General features: G+C 36.8%; 1 protein-coding gene across 1 annotated transcript in view; it reads right to left on the minus strand.

Moving 5' to 3' along the window:
* Nucleotides 1–19,544, minus strand: part of LOC134844184 (dynein beta chain, ciliary-like) — a gene marked incomplete in the record, with an annotated part of 486,199 nt that overhangs the window by 221,460 nt on the left and 245,195 nt on the right. The window contains 1 exon segment of the mRNA XM_063860749.1: nt 3,700–3,953. Coding sequence (XP_063716819.1) covers nt 3,700–3,953 — 254 coding nt within the window.

Genomic DNA, 19,544 nt, shown 5'->3' on the forward strand with positions numbered 1-19,544 from the left:
CGTAAATTAGAGGTTATTTGACAAAAATTACTGAGAATGGTATCTGCAGTGCAAAATACACTTTTATTTGATTTTAATTTTTTTCTACCATGCAAACCATACGTCGCACCATAAATGGCGCTATTCATGGAAACGATGTTTCCTTACAAAAACAACTTCAATAGAGCAGGCAACAGCACATCCAAAATTGACGAAATTTTCAGCAAAATTGCATCATCTTTATGCAAAGCCAGATTTCCTAAACGGTCGGACATACCACAATCAGAAAGCAAAAACCATAAATGGTCGGTACATACCAAAACCTCAATTCTAATCTATCACTTTTCAATCCAAAACTCATCTCAGAAAAATGCATTTTTTTTCAACCGGCACAATCAAAATTTGCGAATTTCAGAAGGTATTTCGTAACAGCCAAGATGACAGTTTTTATCGATTGTTAAGCGAGGTGGCACCACTATCCAGGTACATCATGGGTTGATGCAGAGCCAGGTTAAGAGTGACGATTTCAGTTAGGCCCTGAAGGCAGATATCAAAGGAAAAGAAAGTAGCCCTGATGAGTAATCATGTTATAGCCCTAACGAATTCAGATTTAAACGAAGCAAAAAGAAGTGAACATGATACGAAACAATATAATGAGGAATACAACCACAAGCAACGACTACGAGGAAGTCTGTGGATCTATCCCTACATCCGCCTAGTTTAGAACTCGGTAGCCGTAACCGATAGAAGTATCGTCATCGATGACAAGATAGCTAATCCCAGTGCCTTAAAAAATACTTTCAAGGTTTTATTGTTCACATTCAGGACAAGAAGCCATGGTTGTTGCTGTTCAGCTTGATTGGTGGTGCAAAACTTATCGCGAAATAAAATTCATCTGCAGAAAAAAAGTTTTCTTTGCACCAAGTTTTGTTTGAACCTCAAACAAATGAGTAACATAAGTCCAGCAAACTCAATTTTTCTCCTGAATGCTCCCGATAAGGAAACATAATTGGATTACAGGACCTTGCTTAATGGAGAAGAAAGAAAAAAATTCATTCATATTCTAGTAGCGATTGACAGATATTCAAATTTCCCATCGGTCATTTTAACCCGCACAACAGGCACTAAAAAGATCATCAATTTTTCAACTGAATTTGTTTCTACTCATTGATATCCCAAATTGATTAAGACAGATCATTAATTCGTTTTTGAAAATTTTTTAGTTAGTGAACTTTGTAGGAAACGCGTATAAATCACGTGCCCTATCCAGTTAGGAATCACCGCGGTTGCAGCTTAAAAGAAAGAACGATCCAAACCATCGAAAGAAAATTAGGAGCATTCCAATTAGAAGAAAATGGTTCAAAAATCCAAGATGGTTTGAAATCTACCATCAACTCTATCGATCAATAAAACCTGGAAAAAGACGATCTGAAACGGAGAAAAGACGTGGAGCGTGTAACAGCAGACCTAGGATCAAGACTATCCACAAGAGACAGTCAAGTGCAAAAGTATACCCGGATTTCAAAGGAAACTCAGACTCGGTCGCTGACACCCCTCAGCACCAAGCTCTGGAAAAACTTCTCAAATTAGAAACCGAGTGGATGGCGTGAACAAAGTCAATATCGTACGAAGAGGGTCTTAAAGACTTTTGAACATGTTTTGACCGAAACCCAGCAGCGCCTTTTAATTCCATCCCCGTCAGAGTCAAAAAATAACTTTGTGCAATAATTTATTCCAACTCCTAACCAAGTTGAAGTATTCCGGAAAGGATTGTAAAGGGAATCGGAAAAACAGTTGTACAAACCCTTCAATGATAAAGATAATATGGTCACAACAAAAAATACTCATAAGAAAAATGGAGGGAAAGACATCAGAAATAATCATATAGCGTTAAGATCAAAACTAATACCGTTTAAGATCGCAGTTCGAGAGCTCATCCAGAAAAAGAACCAAGTGAAATCAGGACGCAACAGCTGGCTCGCAAATATGACACACAAATGGAAAATGTTAGCAGAATCACAATTCCCCATCAGCATCTGCAGTCAACTTGGAAGTTCAGAGTATTTGCCCCAAAATCAGTGGGAAGAGTAGGCATGTAATCTCCAGGGACCTCGCGTATTTACGCCCCGATCAATGATCTCACCAAATTGTCGTCAAGTTCCGAAGTGGTCAATCCTACTGCATTTTGTGTTTGTGGCCATTAACGTGAGTTCTAACATTTTCACATGGAAATATATACCAAAAAAGTAACTTTTTCAATATGGCTAGATAATTTTTGGTTTGAAATTATGATAGTTGAGAAAAAAAGACCTGTTTTTTTTCACATTTTTATTTTTATTTTAGCAAATGAAACAAAAGATCATAATCGTGTTTACAAAAAAAAAACACTTTCTTGTGGTTTTTGGATTTTTTGGGTGAGAAACTCATCCTGGACTACGTTATAAACACAAAAATGTCAAATTTTGGATGGAAATTTTTTTTTCGTAAAAATAATGTTTTAACACAACAGCAAGTTTGCAGCCAAAATAGGGATAAAAAAAATTTTACCTCAAGTTTTAATTTTTGTTTATGAAAAAAATTGCATATCAAACAACTTTCATTTTTGACAAAAATGACTATTTTATAATTTTCAAACATGAAAATTGTATGATAAGCGTTTTTTACACAGACTTCATAAATGAAACTCTATGATAAGCATTTTTCTTCTTTGGACGTCAACCCGGGGAGGTTTTAAGGAGGGGGGGAGGGGGGTGGTGGCCACCTTTGCCACCGACCCCCTGCTAAACCAAAGGGGCCCCCACTGTACCATTTTGGAACAGCTATTTTTGTTGAGGTACCCTAAAAATTTTCTGGAGGCGTCTTCGGCGCCAGTATATATAATCTTTAAGGGGAGCGCGCGCCAAAAAACGCGCTTTTTTTGGTCAAAATTCTCCAAAAATTGCCTAAAAACGCCTTTTTGGCCTGTTTTTTCAAAATTTGGTACGCAGAGCAGAAACTTGACCAAAAAAGGGTCTTTATAATGCTTTGGGAGAGCCAGAAAATTCAAATGTTCGACCTAAAAAAATGGTCAACAAAACTTACTGAAAATCCGCCCCCTCGAGAAAACCCTATATCCGCCCCTGGCTAGAGATCCCACACCAGTATCGCCAGAGGAGCTGAATACAACACCTCCATGGAGAAGGAAAAATACCTGAAAAATTTACCTGAAAAACTCCGAGCAAGACTGAAACTTTCAAAAATACTTATCTGTACTCAAAAATATTTTAAAAAATTATTTTGCAATCTAAAAGATTTCCTTCGAGTGGAAATTTTTACTGCTGCGTAGCCTTACATAGAAACACAATGCTAGTCTACGTCATTTCATTAGACAGTTTGAATGTGTTTTGTGTTGTCAAGGTCGGGACAGTTATCCCAAAGATGACAGATTGTTGAACTTAACTAAGAAACTTTTGCTTATTATCGAATAACACAGTTGCAACCTCTTTTGAATTATACCACCAATCATATCAAATCGTAACTAAGCTGAACTTCGTACTGAATTATTTTTCATGATTCTTGTTTTAGTTAGATAGAAATTTAATAGTAAATATTTTTTTCCTACAGATAACTGAAAATCTTAGCAAAAAATGCGCAGCTATTTTTGTCAGCGAAGCAACCAGCTGATCGAGTAAATTAAATTGGAAAGGACTTGTGCACTATCGATAGGAGCTGCAGCAGTACCTGGGAGAAATTGTCAAGGGCCTTATGTAGATTGGCGCTGATTTTGGTGGGTGGCTCATTGGTGATCTTGATGCTGTTCTCCAGCACTCCCTGGGGAATTACGTGTGCCTGTGGTGTGGCTGCCGGCTCTGCACTCATGAATACTCGGTAGTCCTCGTGAGCCAGGCCACTCTCCGCGATCTCGTTCAGCTTCTTTTCTAGCGCTCCAAGCCAGCCGGCCACCAAGTGGATGTTCTGCAGCACCACCCAGTGTCCTTCAAATCAAAAAACTTACACAATCCCACATAACACGTACTTGTACATCATTTTTTGCCTGCTTGCGGCTGCTACGTATCACCAATTATACTCGAATAAAAAATTATTTATTCAACATCAATTATACCTATATTCTGCCTTTTCGTTTCACGATGTGGCGATTCGGTCTGTCATCCTTGCTGTGACCTGGTGGCAGCCTTATTTTTCGTTTGAAATTATTAGACTTATTGAGACGCGGAAATAAGCTAATGTTATCGTTTTTTTTAATTTAACGTTTCATTGATTGTTTTTGATCTTCTTGACTAATCATTTTCGTTTTTGCTAAATCTAAATTAGTATAGGTCTGTTCGAGACTCGTTTGGTCGCACCATATGAGTTGAAATAATGGGTGGCTTCCCCTTATACTAATTTTTGATACAGTACACAGTCTAGTCGCCACGCTATCTTACTTTCAGCTAGATAGGTTCGTGCAACTTCTTAATCTACTACCGATCCGAATCTCGCTTTTAATTTTCCTAGTCTCAAAAGATATAGTATATACTGGTATTGTTGTGAGACTAGACTTGAGAAAGAGCAATTTTTTTCTATGTTAAATTTATTCTTTTCCGGCTGAAACTATAAAAAATTCAGCCTGACTTTTTTTTGAACTCAAACACACTAAACTCAAATGGAGAGTCGACTAGCAGTTTCCAGTGAATAGTCTGATCCCTGCGAAACATGTCACCGCAGACAAGAAGCCCAGACGTAGCATAACTAAACTTCCTCCCAAAGACATATCTTCCTTGATCCTTCAGAATTAGTACCAGTACCTTCAGTTGATGATCTAGTAATTAGAGCCAGTAAAATTTTCAAAGCCTACACCATCATGGGAGTCAAGCCAGTCAAGTTGTCCCAGGACCAAAATGGCAACAGGTCGACATCTTCTAGATCGTCCGAGACGTAACAAAAGACCACCGCAATTCTACGCCCTCCAGTTACACATGGATCGGAAGTAAACAAATCAGGGGCTAGAGACAGGGGAGGTTTTAGGGAGGGAGGGGGGGGGGGTTGGTGGACGCCACTTTTCAGGGGTTCGACCCCTGCCAAACCAAAGGTGCCCCACTGTACTAAATTGGAACAGCTATTTTTGTTGCAGTACCCTAAAAACTTTCTGGAGGCGTCTTTGGCGCCAATGTATATAAACTTTGAGGGGAGCGCGCACCGAAAAATGCGCATTTTTTGGTCAAAATTCTCCAAAAAATGCCTAAAAACGCATTTTTGGCCTGTTTTTTTTTCAAAACTTTGCTGCAGAGCAGAAACTTGATCAAAATAGGGTCCTTATAATGCTTTGGGAGAGCCCGAAAAATCAATCTGTTCGACCAAAAAAAAGTCAAAAATTTTCGATTTTTTTTTTGAAAATCCGCCCCCTCTCGAGAAAATTCTATATCCGCCCCTGGCTAGAGATCGCACAACAGTATCGCACACCAGAAGGAAAATTGAGTTTACCTGAAAAACTCCGAGCAAAACTGGAGCTTTCAAAAACACTTATCTAATCTCAAAATTATACATTTTTTTGCAATCTGAAAGTTTTCCTTCGGTTGATTCATTGTACTTGTTTTTGTAGTTGTTGTTTCCACTTTCAATTATTTTAGTAGTTTCTTTTACGCTCAATTTTTTTAACCAATATTTGAATAATTTTGATTGTGAATGTTAAGAGAAATTCTTGTGCGATCATTGGAATAGTATCTACTACGGAGGTTTGAATATGAGCAATTCTTGTTGTAGTTTGAGTAGTTAATTCGTTAGAATTAGAAGTAGAAGTAGTTCGTTAGTTCGTTAGAATACTAGCGTTTTTGTCTTGATTATTTTGACTGTTTGATCTACTTTATCAGTTTTATGAGTAGTTTTGTTAATTTCGTCGACCTCATGATCTTCCGCGAAAAGTGTTAGAATAAAGGGATTTTGATTTAATATTACTATATCTAGTTGGGAGTTGTTTTCATGAGATAATATTCTTTGAATGTTTTTGTTTGGTTGAATCTGGTGTTTCATGATTTGGTAGAAAGATTTGTTTGATTTTTGTGTTTTGGTGCTCTATTTGTTTTATCTTGTTGTTTTTGTCTGCATTCAGCCAAGCTACGTTCGTATCTGCGACAAAAGTTAAAACATTTTTTGAATCAAGATTTGCCATTGAAAATTTGTTTCTTTGAAAAGAAAATCAAAATCTGAGCATTTTTTTCGGCTAATTCGTTTTCGGTGTCTTGTTTATGAGTAATTGTTATGAACATTAATTAAGTTTCGTAGTTCTAATTATTCTGTTTCCTCTATTATCATTATTATTTCAATTTGTTCTAAAATGTTTACTAGTTGTCGAGAATTTGTACCGGGTTATCGGATTGATAATGGGTGTGATGCTCTCTTTTTTATTGCAAATTTTCCTAATTGTGGTGTTAGGGTCATCATTAGAATTTCTGTCATTTATGTTTAAAATATGTGTAATAACAGAATACCCTTTTCGGATTAGAAGTTCCATTTTTACTTCGAGATATTTTATTGTTTTGTTCAGTTGCATGAAAGTCATTGCTGTTGTTTGTTTCGTTCAGAGTCGAACATTTTTGAAAAATTTTGATTAAACTGTTTCCAATACGACTTAACTTCTGACGGTAAATTAAATTCTTTTTTGTTCTGTGCCGTCGAGTGTAGTTTGTATCAATGCTGAGCGTATATGACTGCAATTTTGCTGCAGTGGTGTGTGTATAAGTTATGGGCCTACTTTTAAGATCAGGTTATCTGTAATAGCGTTTATTTAGTATTCTTCTGAGTGTTCAGGATCTGTTCGTGTAAATACCACGAATAGTTTATTAGATGTTAAAGATGATTCACCCAATAGTTATGGATTCCTTGTACTTTTGAGTGATTCTGCTGTGTTTTGTATTTGTGTAAAATTTGTAAGTTGATTTTTGGTAATTTCATGTTGTTGTAAATAATAAGATAATGGGATTTCTTTTTTCATTGTTTCGGTTTTGTATTTTTGAAATTAGGCAAGAAATTGTGGTTGTTTGTTACTAATAAAATGTGCCAAAATTCGTCTGAATTATTGAATTAGCTCTTTGTTTTTCATACAATCTGTGAAAATTTTGGAGAATTCTAATAAGTTAATTGTTTTCGGTGTGTTGGTTGATTTGATGATTGTGATGGTAGAATTTCAAACAAAAATATGCCCTAATTTGAAGTGATTTTACTGATTCCTGGTAGATAGTGATCAATTGTTTGTCTTTTGATTCTCACTTCAAAAAGTTTTTGCCTACATGGGCTATTTCTTTTTTGAAATGTATTTACCATTAGATTATGACAAATTTGTACTTGTCCTCTAGCGGGATTGTTTTGTGGGTTAATAATAAACAGAAAGATATAGTCGTCGTCAAAAAATATATTGAACCAATTTTTGCGCAGAACTACAAATATGTTGATTCCAATGGTATGTCTTACTGTTCTGCGAATTACTAATTTTTTTTTGCGTTTACCTTTCATTGATGATTCTGTTGTGAATTCTGATTATAAAAAAAAACAACTTTAATTGTCTCGAAAGTTTTGATGTTCTTGTATTAATTTTGAATCAGATATCGAAACTGCATTTCTTGTTCTGGAAGGAAGTTTTGACGCAATCAATTGTTTTTGTTGTTATTATTGCCTTCTTTTTCGTTTTTTTTTTCAATCTGATGTACCCCATCTTTTTGTGCTTTGTAACTACAATTTTTTTCTATGATTAAATCATTATGAAGTGATTTTTTTTGTTTGTTTCCTAAACTATATCTTGACATGAATGTTAGAGCGATGGGTGCGAATTCAAGCGTTACGTTTTATATTTTCAATACTGTTAGTCCGTATGATTGTTGAGATGTTATCTTAATCGTGGGGGAGAGAATGTTGTGTACAGACGGGTTTGAGAGAGAGTCTATCGATTCGTTAGAATGATTTTTTTTCTCAAGAAGTAAAGTTTTATAAGAAAACAAATATTTACTTAGGGTTTCGATTTGGGATCAGGGGTTGGGGAAAAGTAAATTAATCCACAAAATGTAGGTAAAATTAACAAACAAGTAGATCGTTAGATACTGTTTTAAAACATACTAATTTTAAGATATGACTTAGCCTGGGTCGATTAAGAGGTGAGGCTCAAGTGAAAGATGAGTAACAGAAGTTCTTCACTCTTTTTTTTAAAAAAAATGGTTGGTTATTCAAACAAAAATCAGTTAATCTTGGTTTGCTTGTGGGGATTGGAGAGTGAATTGATGTTTGAGGTCGTTAGACACAAGTAATAAGATGTGGGGAACAAAATTGTTCTTAATGATCCAAGGAAAGCCTTGATGATCTAGTTTTTAAATGACTTAAAACTAAAATTAAGTTGAGGCTTTAAAAATTCAAGGATAGCCTTGATGGTCGGTTGAAAAAGATTTAGGTTGAACTAAAACAAGGATGGGCCTTGACGTTCTTCATATGAATATAAAAAATTTTAAGCAAATTTAGAGTTTAATGTTTAAAGGTTATTAGTTTTTGAATAATCAAATGCCATGTTTCAGATAAAGAATCGAAGAAGCGAGATTAGGGATGACAAGAATCCTTGAAAAGCAAGGAATTTTCATAGTTTTGATAAACTAATTTATATTATTTTACTAACTCTTCTTTGTATTTTTTTTCAACTACTTTTAAATTTACAAAAGTTTCAAAGTTACCTCAGAATTTTAATAAATTACGATTAATCTTAATTGGTTTGGCGTTTGGCATTTCTATAATTGGTTAGACATCATTTAGAGATATATGACTTGGAAAGGAAAATTTCTGCTCCATTTATTTTTTTCATATTGGTCAATGAAAAAGTACTGCATTGATATTTTTGTAGAAAAATAATAGCTGCAGTCCATTTTTTCATATAACGACGTCAAATCTCGGTCGGCCAATCGGATTTTGACCTGGTGTAAGCTTGAGTACCCGTTGATTAAGAAGAGACCTATTGAGATGTGGAGGTGTGTTTTCAAAACTTCTTAAATTTTTGTGCTGTGTATTTGAATCTCATTTCTGTTTTTGCTTAATCTAGATATGTAGAGGTATGGTAGATACTCTTGGTCAAACTAGATAAATTTTTGTCCTGGGTGGCTCACTTAAAGAGTAATTCCAGATAAAGAACACCGTCTTTTCGTCACGCTATCTCACTTTTGGCCGGATAGACTCGTGCAACTTTTTAATCTAAAATCAATCATATTCTTACCCTTAAGTCTAGTGGTCTCGATAGATCTAGTGTATACTGGTAATTGCGATCCTGGATATAAGGAACTGTTCTGGAGAAGAGCAACTCTTTGTTTAGTTGAATTCATTTTGTTCTGGCTGAAACTATTTTTACGAGGCCAAACTGTGCACTGGATAGGTGCACAATTTTGTGTCTGTATGTTCCTGGATTACATAGACAAGTCTTTAATCATGTGAAAATTTTGTCGGAACGATCAAAGGAAAGTAAAGAACAAAAGAAGAACAAAGGGAGCGTCCTTGTTGCGGAATCCGCTTACAATGCACAAAATGCTCAGTTTGGCCTCGTAATGATAAATATTTTCAGCCTTACAATGTTTTTTACAGAGATAGTTTATCAAGAATGTATTAGTTTATCAAGATTGTTTTAGTTTATCAAGAATGTATTAAAATTGTTTTGAACTGGTTTCAATTAATTACGTGAGGTTAACTAAGCTGCGGATATCTTCCAAGAGAACACCTTGTAAATAGGAGCAGTGAAAATCGCGCCGTCTCCGCATTGTTCTAGAAAAACACGCCATATGGACCGTGGTCTGGGCTGTCTCCACTCTGATTGGTAAAGACGCGTCGCGTCCACCACGGTCGCAAAGACTTTTTTTGTCGCACAATCTCCGCATCGGTCTGGAAAACCATTCCGTCTCCGCTGTGGTCTGAAAAGTCGCACCGTCTCCGCCTTGGTCCGGAAAGTCGCGCCGCCTCCGCCTTGGTCGCGAGGAATGACTTCTCGGTCGCGCCGTCTCCGCGATGGTCTGGAAAGTAGCGCCCTCTCCGCATTGGTCTGAAAAGTCGCACCGTATGCACCTCAGTCGCGAGGAATACAATTTTGGTCGCGCCGTCTCCACGTCGGTCTGAAAAATTGCGCCGTCTCCGTCTTGGTCTAAAAAGTCGCGCCGTCTCCGCTTTGGTCTGAAAAATCGCGTCGTCTCCTCCTTGGTCACGAGAAATTGTTTCTTGGTCGCGCCATCTCCGCCTCGGTCCGGAAAGTCGTGCCGTCTCCGCCTTGTTCTGGAAAGTCGCGCCTTATGCACCGTGGTCTGTGATGTCTCCACTCTGATTGCTAAAATCGCGCCGCAAAAAATTGGTCGCAAAGAATTGTTTCTCAGTCGCGTAAAAAATCGCGTCGTCTCCTCATTGGTCACGAGGAATTGTTTCTTGGTCGCGCCATCTCCGCCTCGGTCCGGAAAGTCGTGCCGTCTCCGCCTTGTTCTGGAAAGTCGCGCCTTATGCACCGTGGTCTGTGATGTCTCCACTCTGATTGCCAAAATCGCGCCGCAAAGAATTGGTCGCAAAGAATTGTTTCTCAGTCGCGTAAAAAATCGCGTCGTCTCCTCCTTGGTCACGAGGAATTGTTTCTTGGTCGCGCCATCTCCGCCTCGGTCCGGAAAGTCGTGCCGTCTCCGCCTTGTTTTGGAAAGTCGCACCTTATGCACCGTGGTCTGTGATGTCTCCACTCTGATTGCTAAAATCGCGCCGCAAAGAATTGGTCGCAAAGAATTGTTTCTCAGTCGCGCCGTCTCCACCCTGTTCTGGAAAGTCTCGCCTTCTCCGCTTTCCTCAAGAAAGTCGCACCGTCTCCACTCTGAACGCGAAAGTTGCTCCGCTTCCACTACGGTCGCAGTGAAATGGTTATTGGTCGCGCCGTCTCCGCATTGTTCTCGAAAGTTGCGCCGTCTGTGCCTTGGTCTGGGAAGTCGCGCCGTCTCCACTCTGAACGCGAAAGTCACGCCGCTTCCACTACGGTTACAAAGAAATGGTTATTGGTCGCGCCGTCTCCACCTCGGTCGCGAAAGTCTTGAAAGTGCACTTTTTGGTCGCGCTGGCCCAGCCGGTCACGCCGTTGCCTTTTGAGTCGCGCCGTTTTCTGAGTCTCGTCGTATCCAACTTGGTCGCGAAAGTCGCGCCGTCTCGAAATGGCTAAGTTTGGAAATGGCTAAGTTTGGTCGCTCCGGTCACGCCGCTTCCTGAGCCGCAGGGTCGCGCCGTATCCGCCTTTGTGGCAAAAGTCTGGAAATGGCAACTCTTGGTCGCGAGAGTCTGAACATACCAAATATGAGTCGCGATGTTTTTGTCGCGCCATTTCCGCTTCGGTCGCGACGGATCATCATGGTCGCAAAAGTCTGAACATGCCAAAATTTTGTCGCGGAAGTCTCGACATGAGTCTGAGACCTCGACCCGGGACAGGCGACTAGAACCCGCAATCATATGATTGCTTGCTGGGCACCAGCATCACTGCCGATGCGCGACAACGCCACAAAATGCGCGCAAGCGACTGTTTAATGGTTTCCAAATTGAACTGATGCCAGCAAACTTTTGATGTTACATAGCGAGTGGAGGGATGCAATGATGAAGAAAATAATTTCCCTTTTTTGATTTCGTCAATTATTCAACCAAAAAAAACTTTCATTCAATCCTAAAAGCGCAGTCGGATCGTTCAAGGCTTTGCTCTGATATACGAGCAGCTTGTTCAAATTTTAGCTTTTTTCCACTACCCCGAGTTCTGAACTTCAGTTTACTTTGGCAACACGCAACGAAACGTTGTATGATGAACAAATTAACAATTGTTAACAGATTTGATCATAATACGTTACATTCTAACTGAGTTAGGTTCGAGGTTTAACTCATGGGAGTAATTTCAGATAGGGTACACTGTGTGCTCGTCACGCTATCTTATTTTCGGCCGGATAGACTCGTGCAACTTCTTATTCTAATACCGATCTTAATCTTACTCTTATATCTCTTAGTCTCAATAGATCTAGAGTATCATGGTTTTGCTACGAGTCGGTCTCTTGGAGAAAGCAACTAAGTTGTAAGTTAAATTCAAATCTCTCTGGTGCTGAAATTACAAGTAATTTCAGCACTTACAAATGAGTGAGTTGTTAGTTTGATGGAGATTGGTTGGTTAGTATTCAATATTTTATATGGATAAAATATCTAAATAATAACCAATAATAAAATCTAGTTTGGATCTGGGACCACCCACCCGGGGTTTACAGAGTTTTTTTGTTCTTTGACTTTCATCTGTAATGGAGGATGGGTGATGTTCGTTTGTATGTCGCGAGCATCATGTCTGTTCCGTTCTTGGAGAGGGAAGCTCCAGGAAGCTGGAATTGTAGATATGTATTGTCATTCGACAAAGACCGCGACCACCAACTTTTGCTGTTGTTTCTGGAAGTCAATCTGATTTTCAAATGGTTTGATATGATCGTTTGTTCTTGTTTGGTAGAGAATTGTGTTTCGATCTTGTTTGGGAATGGCGTGAAGCTTGAGTTTGGAGGGAGGGCCTTGGATGGAAATGGTTCAATGGAAATCCTTTGCTGCGATGCCAAGTCGTACTTCAAATCCTTTGAGTTGTGATTGTATGCGCATATCAGTTGTGTTTAGCCAATCTGTAGTTTGAGTGTGATAGGGTCGTCCAGTGTAATCTATATACTGCATTATTTCTTTTACATATATAAAATTTTCTTAATTCTGATTTTTGTTATGATTTTTTATTAGTTCTTATCGCAAAAGCGTTTTTGTTTAGTTCTGTTATTTTTAAAAAGTTACTCACCCTTGACCAGCTCTCATCAAAAACAGGGAGTGAGTCACAAAGCAGCATGGTTCTAGCACGATGAGTTAGGCAGGCCGGCTATAGAGCATGCTCAGGACGTCGCTTCTGTTGGGTTGGACAGGTGTGGGGTATGATTTCATGCTAGCTTTTGTGGGGTCCTGTCTTGTGTTAACCTTTCATGTTGTGTTTATTACTGGTTTTTCCTTTTGCTGTTTTGGTTGTGTCCTTTTCTCAAAAATCAAATTGTATGGTTTGGTTTTAACTTTCGAATTTTCGGTGTTTTATTCTTTCTTTTTTGGACTTATCAATAGTCTTCAAAAGAATTATTTTTTTCAGTTCTTAAGCTGGTTTAATCAGGTTTGGGTACCGTGGGTTTTCTTTTCTTAGTCATGCTGTTAGGTTGTGGTTTATGGTGTTTAGTAAGCTGCGTTGGTTAGTTTGAATTATTATATTTCTTTTCCAACCGGGTTAAAGGAAGTTACAAAACTTGTTAATACTGGTTATAATTGTTATCAGTGAAAGTTAAAACTTGAGTTTCAAAATTTTAAACAATTGGTCGTAGGCGAGCAGTGCGATTATGATAGAATTGTGGGCGAGTGAATATAATATAAAGGAGCGTCTTTAGAAAGGCTAGTACTGTTTTCATTTGTAAATAGTTTCTACTGAAAAATCAAATTTACTACTTTGTGAGGGTTTAAAATTATTAACTTAATTTCATCTTAATTAGATTTACTGCATTTGGGAAAAGAATTTATATATCAATTTACAACTGTTGGGGAGAAATTTCACTGTTTTATTTATTGCGGTTTGTTAATAGAACTTTGTAAATAATGAGACAGTTTCTGTTTTTTATTTGGTTTTTCTTTTGTAGATGATTGTGCTCTGGAGACTAAAGAAAAAGAAAAACCTTCAATGAAGAATGGTTAATTTCGAATTCGTTAGTTTAAATTATTGAATTCATATTTAACTAATCGTCGGGAAAGAAACCATGAGGAAAAACGTCGTATATGGCTTCAGATATGGTTAGTTATTTTGCTAACATGCGAATGATGTTTTTAGTTTGAAGTAGTGGCCAAAGCATTTGAAGTGCTCTGATGGATGGTTTTTAGCTCTTCGGTGCCAAATGCAAACTCATAAGGTGTGTTTTGAATGAGGTTAAAAAGCTTGTGATTGTATTAAGTAATATGTATAAATTCTAAAGTTGGGGCTTCGATGGGTTGTAGGAATTCATGTGGGACAATTAGTGTTCGGGATTCTTCTTAATTGAAGGTTTTGGCCAGGGGACAGAATATATACATCTGGGTGATGGAATCATAGTTGCGGAGGATGCCTTGAAAGTTAATATCTTTTATGCAATACGTGAAGTTAAGAAAAAATGGTGAAGTGTATTTGGAGTTAATGAAGTGATATCTATGATGAGGTTGTAGTGATGGTTGATGCAAGTTATAATGATTTTGTAAAAATCTGTAATAAATATAGGTATGTGTTTGTTTAGTAGATAATATGATGTGGTTTGAACAATGTAAATCACGTTATTTGGGTGTGAGAAAAAGGAAGGTTTGTGAAAAAGTGTCAAATTATCGTAATAAGTTTCATTTGATTGAGTATCACAAAGTGCTTCTGAGATGATGTGATCATGTTTTTATCTGAGGAACTGAGAGAATACGTAAAGTCTTTGGATGAAAAACTTTTCTGTTAGTTGCGGATTAGCAAACTTATCGTCGTCAAGGAGTTTGTCTTGGTTAGGTCGGATGATGTTATGATCGTAATGTTCGATAGAATAACCGTTAGCTCGAGGTGCGGTGAATATTTTTAATAACCTTTTGTATCCTACGTGTGTGAATTGTCGAGGGGTTAGTGCTGTAGTTAGTCGGTGTAGGTCGTTTTTACTTTTTTCTATTTCTTGTGTTGTGTTAATTAGTGATAAGCAAAGAGAGTTTGAGAAATGGTAAAAGATGTCCAATGGAGTGTGGGAAATAAAACATGCTCATCGACATAGTTTGGTTGTTCATGGTTAGGGTGGGAATAGGCGCATGTATATTGGGGGAAGGAGTGTAAGTATAATTGAAGGAATTCGTTAGTATTTGTGTGGTCAGGGTGATTAATGTATTCTCGTGCTGTTCCGGGTTTAGAGGGAAATGGGTTTATTTGGGAATTTTCTTTTGAAAGTTCTGTAAGCGCTCTTCGTACTGGATGATGATTGGTTGCTTATAGAAGATTGGGCTAGAGAAAGGATATAATCTGAAGAGGGTGTGGGAGTTTGTGGGTTTGATGATGTTATGGATGATGATAGTTGATGAATGGTAAGGGTTTGAGGATGTTGTAATTGTTGTTGAACTGTTATTAGATTGCTTAGTTCATATCATATTTGTGTGTCATATGGGGAATTGTTGTTTGAGCGTTGATTTGTAGAGGGAGAGTATGTGGGTGTCACGTGGGAAATGTGAGAGGAAGTTGAGGGAGATTCATTTCTGGTTTGGGAGTGGATGGGTTGAAAAGGGGGTTGGGAAAATGTAGATGGGCTGGGTTCTGAGTTATCGAATTAATCTGGGGTTTCCAGGTCTGAGTTTTTGAATTGAGAAAATGTGTGATGAACTGTGATATTCGAATTAATATCAGAATCCATGCCGGATGAAGTGTTAACATGGGGTGATTCAGGTTGAGGGAAAGCAAAAAATTGGATGATGGAGATAGTATTTTGGAGATTGGCTAGATAGGAAAGTGAGCGGTGAAGGGATCCAACTTGGCGGCTCGACAAGGGCTAAAAAAATGGTTGTTCTGAAAACGAAAATTCGTGTTGTGGGGTTGTTCATTTATTTGCTCATTTTTATCGTCCTTTTTGGATTGATGTGTTACTATATGGTGACTTGGGTTTTGCGTATATTTAGGTCTTGAAGATATAATATTTGTTAGCGCCTAATTTCGAAAATTTCGTGGTACTAATGATAATGGTTGGTTTTGATGTAGTTTTGGTACTTGTGGTGCTGTGGGTGTTGCATTTGTGTTGTTTTATGATTCGTCATTTGTATTTGGTGTAGTTGATTTTTTTTTTGGTGTTCTTTTATTTGTGCGTTTAAAAGTATTTCAATTATTGATGTAGAAAAAATTCTAAAAAATCCTGCAAAAAGTATACGTGCTACGCTTGCTTGTCTGTTTACTTGTGTATGTATAGCACATGTGTTATAGATTCAGAGAGAAAAGAGAGAAAAGAAATCGAATAAAATCAACAGAGAGAAAGGAAATCCAATAAAATTAAATATTGCGTATAAAATAGTCAACCTTTCTAAGATGTAGTAGGGCCATCCTAGAAAGGCTAAGTGTTGGTTTTTTCAAATTTGCAAAACTAAAAAAAATTAATTGCTGAAATATCTTGTGATCTATGATTTTCGCCATTTTGATAAATGTAGTCTTTGATGTCTTTAAAATATCCGCTGTAGTCTTGTGCGTAAATATCTGAAAAGCCTGGTGTTTCTGCAATTTTGCGTCGAGTTTGATCTATTGACTGTCATTGTATTATGTCCATTTTTGTAAGTAGTTTCTGAAATTGTTATGTACGGATGTGGTGTTCTTTGTCTTATTTAGAATATATGGCGATCGATTGTAAATCGATATAAGGGTTGCGTGCAATGGCTATAATACTTTCAGGTGAAAATTTTTTTAGTGGTTGCTTTAATTTTGGATATGGTTTGAGTAGATAGTATTTATGTTTGTCGGGATTTAGTTGTACAACGTTGTGGCTATTTTCTGATCCACATGGGACTGCTAAATCCCAAAAATAAGTACTTCGTGAAAGTGTATCAACAAAATGTACTTTGTTTTTGTAGAATATTGAGATTCTTTTATAGCATCTTTTGTCTTCGAAAACATATAAAGGTGATCTTTTTTGGTGCAAGTATTATATCATAAAATGTTTCCTTCATAGTCAAGGAATTTTGATCACTTTCTGGATAAAAAATATCCTGCATATGGTATTTTTAGAACTGCTAATGCGAGTGATTGTAGATTTTGTGTTCTTTCAAGTTCACTTTATTGATGTTGTGTTTCTAATTCTGATAATGACATATCTTGAAAAATTCTGCTTATTGTGTTATCTAATTTCGTATCGAGGTGTATATCATAATGAATTGCGCCAAAATAAGTGTTGTTCATTAGTGATAATTCTTGTAAGCGTGGACTATCTTCATCTTGTGGTTTTATTTTTCCACCAATGTTTCCTGTGTTTTCAAGGAGGTTTACTGGGATGTATGAGTTTCCATCATTTAGGGCATGATATGTTGCATGTGGGTTTTTTTTATGACTTTTCCAGTATTCATGTCAAAACCTTGTTAATATTGAACAAGAATTTCGGAATATTGTGTTTTATAGAGTGGTTTAATGTATTTACATGCTAGTTCTGTTTCTGGATAAATTTGGGAGCGTGTTGATTTATTTTCTACATTTTGAATGTTTCTGAATTTATAATTGATATGTATGATTTCTCCAGGGTTTACGTTTTCATAAGGATGGACACAACAAATTTTTTTTTATGGAATTCTAACATTCTGGCGTACATTTTTGCTACTTGAAATCTGTTACAAGTGTCTTCAGGAAACCACACAATTGGTGCTTGTGTCCGAGTAGTAGGATCACAATATCCTTGGTCTTTTTTGCAAGGGAGTCTGATTTCTTGGTAAATTATAGTGTCATCGTTTAGATCTCGGGTTAGTTGTACTTTTTCTAGTAGTATTTTCCAATCGAAAAACATTATTTCTTGATATCCTATATTTTTTGTGTCTGCTTTGCAGTTTGAGGGGTTGTTTGTTCCAATGTGTGGTATCCAATTTTTATCATGAAGGACATAAGTTAATCTTCCGTGTGCGCCGTTATTTGGGTAATTATCGTCTAGTCTTATGTGGCCTTGATATTTTTCAAGTTCTGCTTGGTGTGCGAAATCCGTGAAAAATTGGAAGTTTATTTTTTTCCTGTGTGTTTTTGTTCGATGTTATTCTTAATCTAAGATGTTCGTTCTTACAATCTTTAACTTTTATGATGTAAAAGTCTTTCGATTTTACTTTGATAGAAAGATTCTTGATCTAATCTATTTTTATTTCCGTTTGAGAATTGTGAACAATGTACTTTCTTTTCGGAAAATGTTGCTGTGAATATAAATAAAAAATAAGTAAAAAGAAAGTGTTGAAATGTGAATATCTTTAGAATATACATGTGTATGATAATTCTGAATACGGGTTAAAAACATTTATGTATCCGATTGTCTTTTTGATATATCTATCGTATTTGTAGATTATTTCCGTTGTTATAAATGGGGGAGGCAAAGATTGAGCTGTTATATTTGGAGGGGCTAGTAAAAATGGGTGTTGAACGATATTGTTTAGTCATACTGTAATTTTGAATTTGAGTGTTAGACTATTTTGTTGGAGTATTTGTATGTTATGTTCTTGTTTATCTTGGTGGATATCGTGTCTTTATTGTAATTTGTTTAGTGCCCCGTTGTGTAATCTGCTACTTTCTTTATGTTGACCAAATAATGGAGGAGGTGCTACGAATGTATTGCAATCTAATTGTAGGGGTGTATTATTAGATGATTGTTCTTGGTATCTAGAATCAAGATTTTTAGGAAAGTTTAGGGGGAAATGTTGGTGATATTTGACTCAGAGAAGGTGTTGAGGGAAGGGAAAAAGTTTCTGGTAATGTCGATAGTGTTGTATCAGATGAAACGTCAATTGGGTCGTTTACTAAATTTAGTTCACCTTGAGCGTAGGTGTGTGTCGTCCAATATGGAAGACGCTCTAAAGTTGCTGGGGGATTAAAAGGGTTTTCTCGAATTTGTTCCGATGTGGGAGTTGAGCCTAAGTAATCTGATGGTATATTTGAAGTGCTTTGTTGTGAAGCAATTTGGGGAGTATCTAGAAGTGTGCTACTAGAAAGGTCTAAAGGATTTGGCGTTGGTGACTGAGGTATAAAAATATGAATTCTGGGAGTTTGAAAATTTCTTTTACGTCTCGGTTGTATAATTTGTCTATTTATTTTAAGTGGTGTAGTTTAGTTTTGACTTATGTGTCGTACTTTATCAAGATCTTGTTGGAGAGGGGGTTATATGTTATATGTTGGTTCGTATTGTGGTTCGCTCAAAGGTTTGTGGCGAACGACTGGTTCTAATGGTTCAGATAATCGTAATTGTCTTTCTTCAAACGTGTATGGAATATCTTGAAGAGAAATTCGTGTTGATGATTGGAGATTTTGAGTATTTGTTGGCGTTATTGGAGATTCTTGGGATGTTGTGGGGAGTGGTGTGGGTGTTGCTGATTAGCAATTTTGAAAAGTTTTCTAAGTGAATTTTTTATGAAGAAAATTTATGTTTGTTGTAATATTCTTCAATAAAAGAATAAATAAAATTGTTGCTTATGCGAATGTGATGATTGCTTATTTCATACAATTGCACATCGTCAGTATGATTGATGTCAAAATGTTGGGAAAATTATGAAGAGTAGAAAAACATCGGTTCTATTAAATAGGTGTTGAAACATTTAAATAGTTATTGAATTATCGTACCTGTAGAGGTGATCAAGGATTTTGGCAAGGTTAAAATAGATTTGAAATAGGGAATAAAAAATTAGAAAAAGGTCGCAAAAAATATTAGGAGGATTATTAGAGTTTCTAAAATATCGGCTAAAAATATTTTAAAAACATTGTAAAATGAAATAAAGTTTTATGAAAAGGTTTGAAAATAGCTGTTTAAATTTGTGTTGATCGTCGCAGAAAGAAC

This window comes from Symsagittifera roscoffensis, chromosome 4 (assembly GCF_963678635.1).
Source record: "Symsagittifera roscoffensis chromosome 4, txSymRosc1.1, whole genome shotgun sequence".
Taxonomy (NCBI): domain Eukaryota; kingdom Metazoa; phylum Xenacoelomorpha; order Acoela; family Convolutidae; genus Symsagittifera; species Symsagittifera roscoffensis.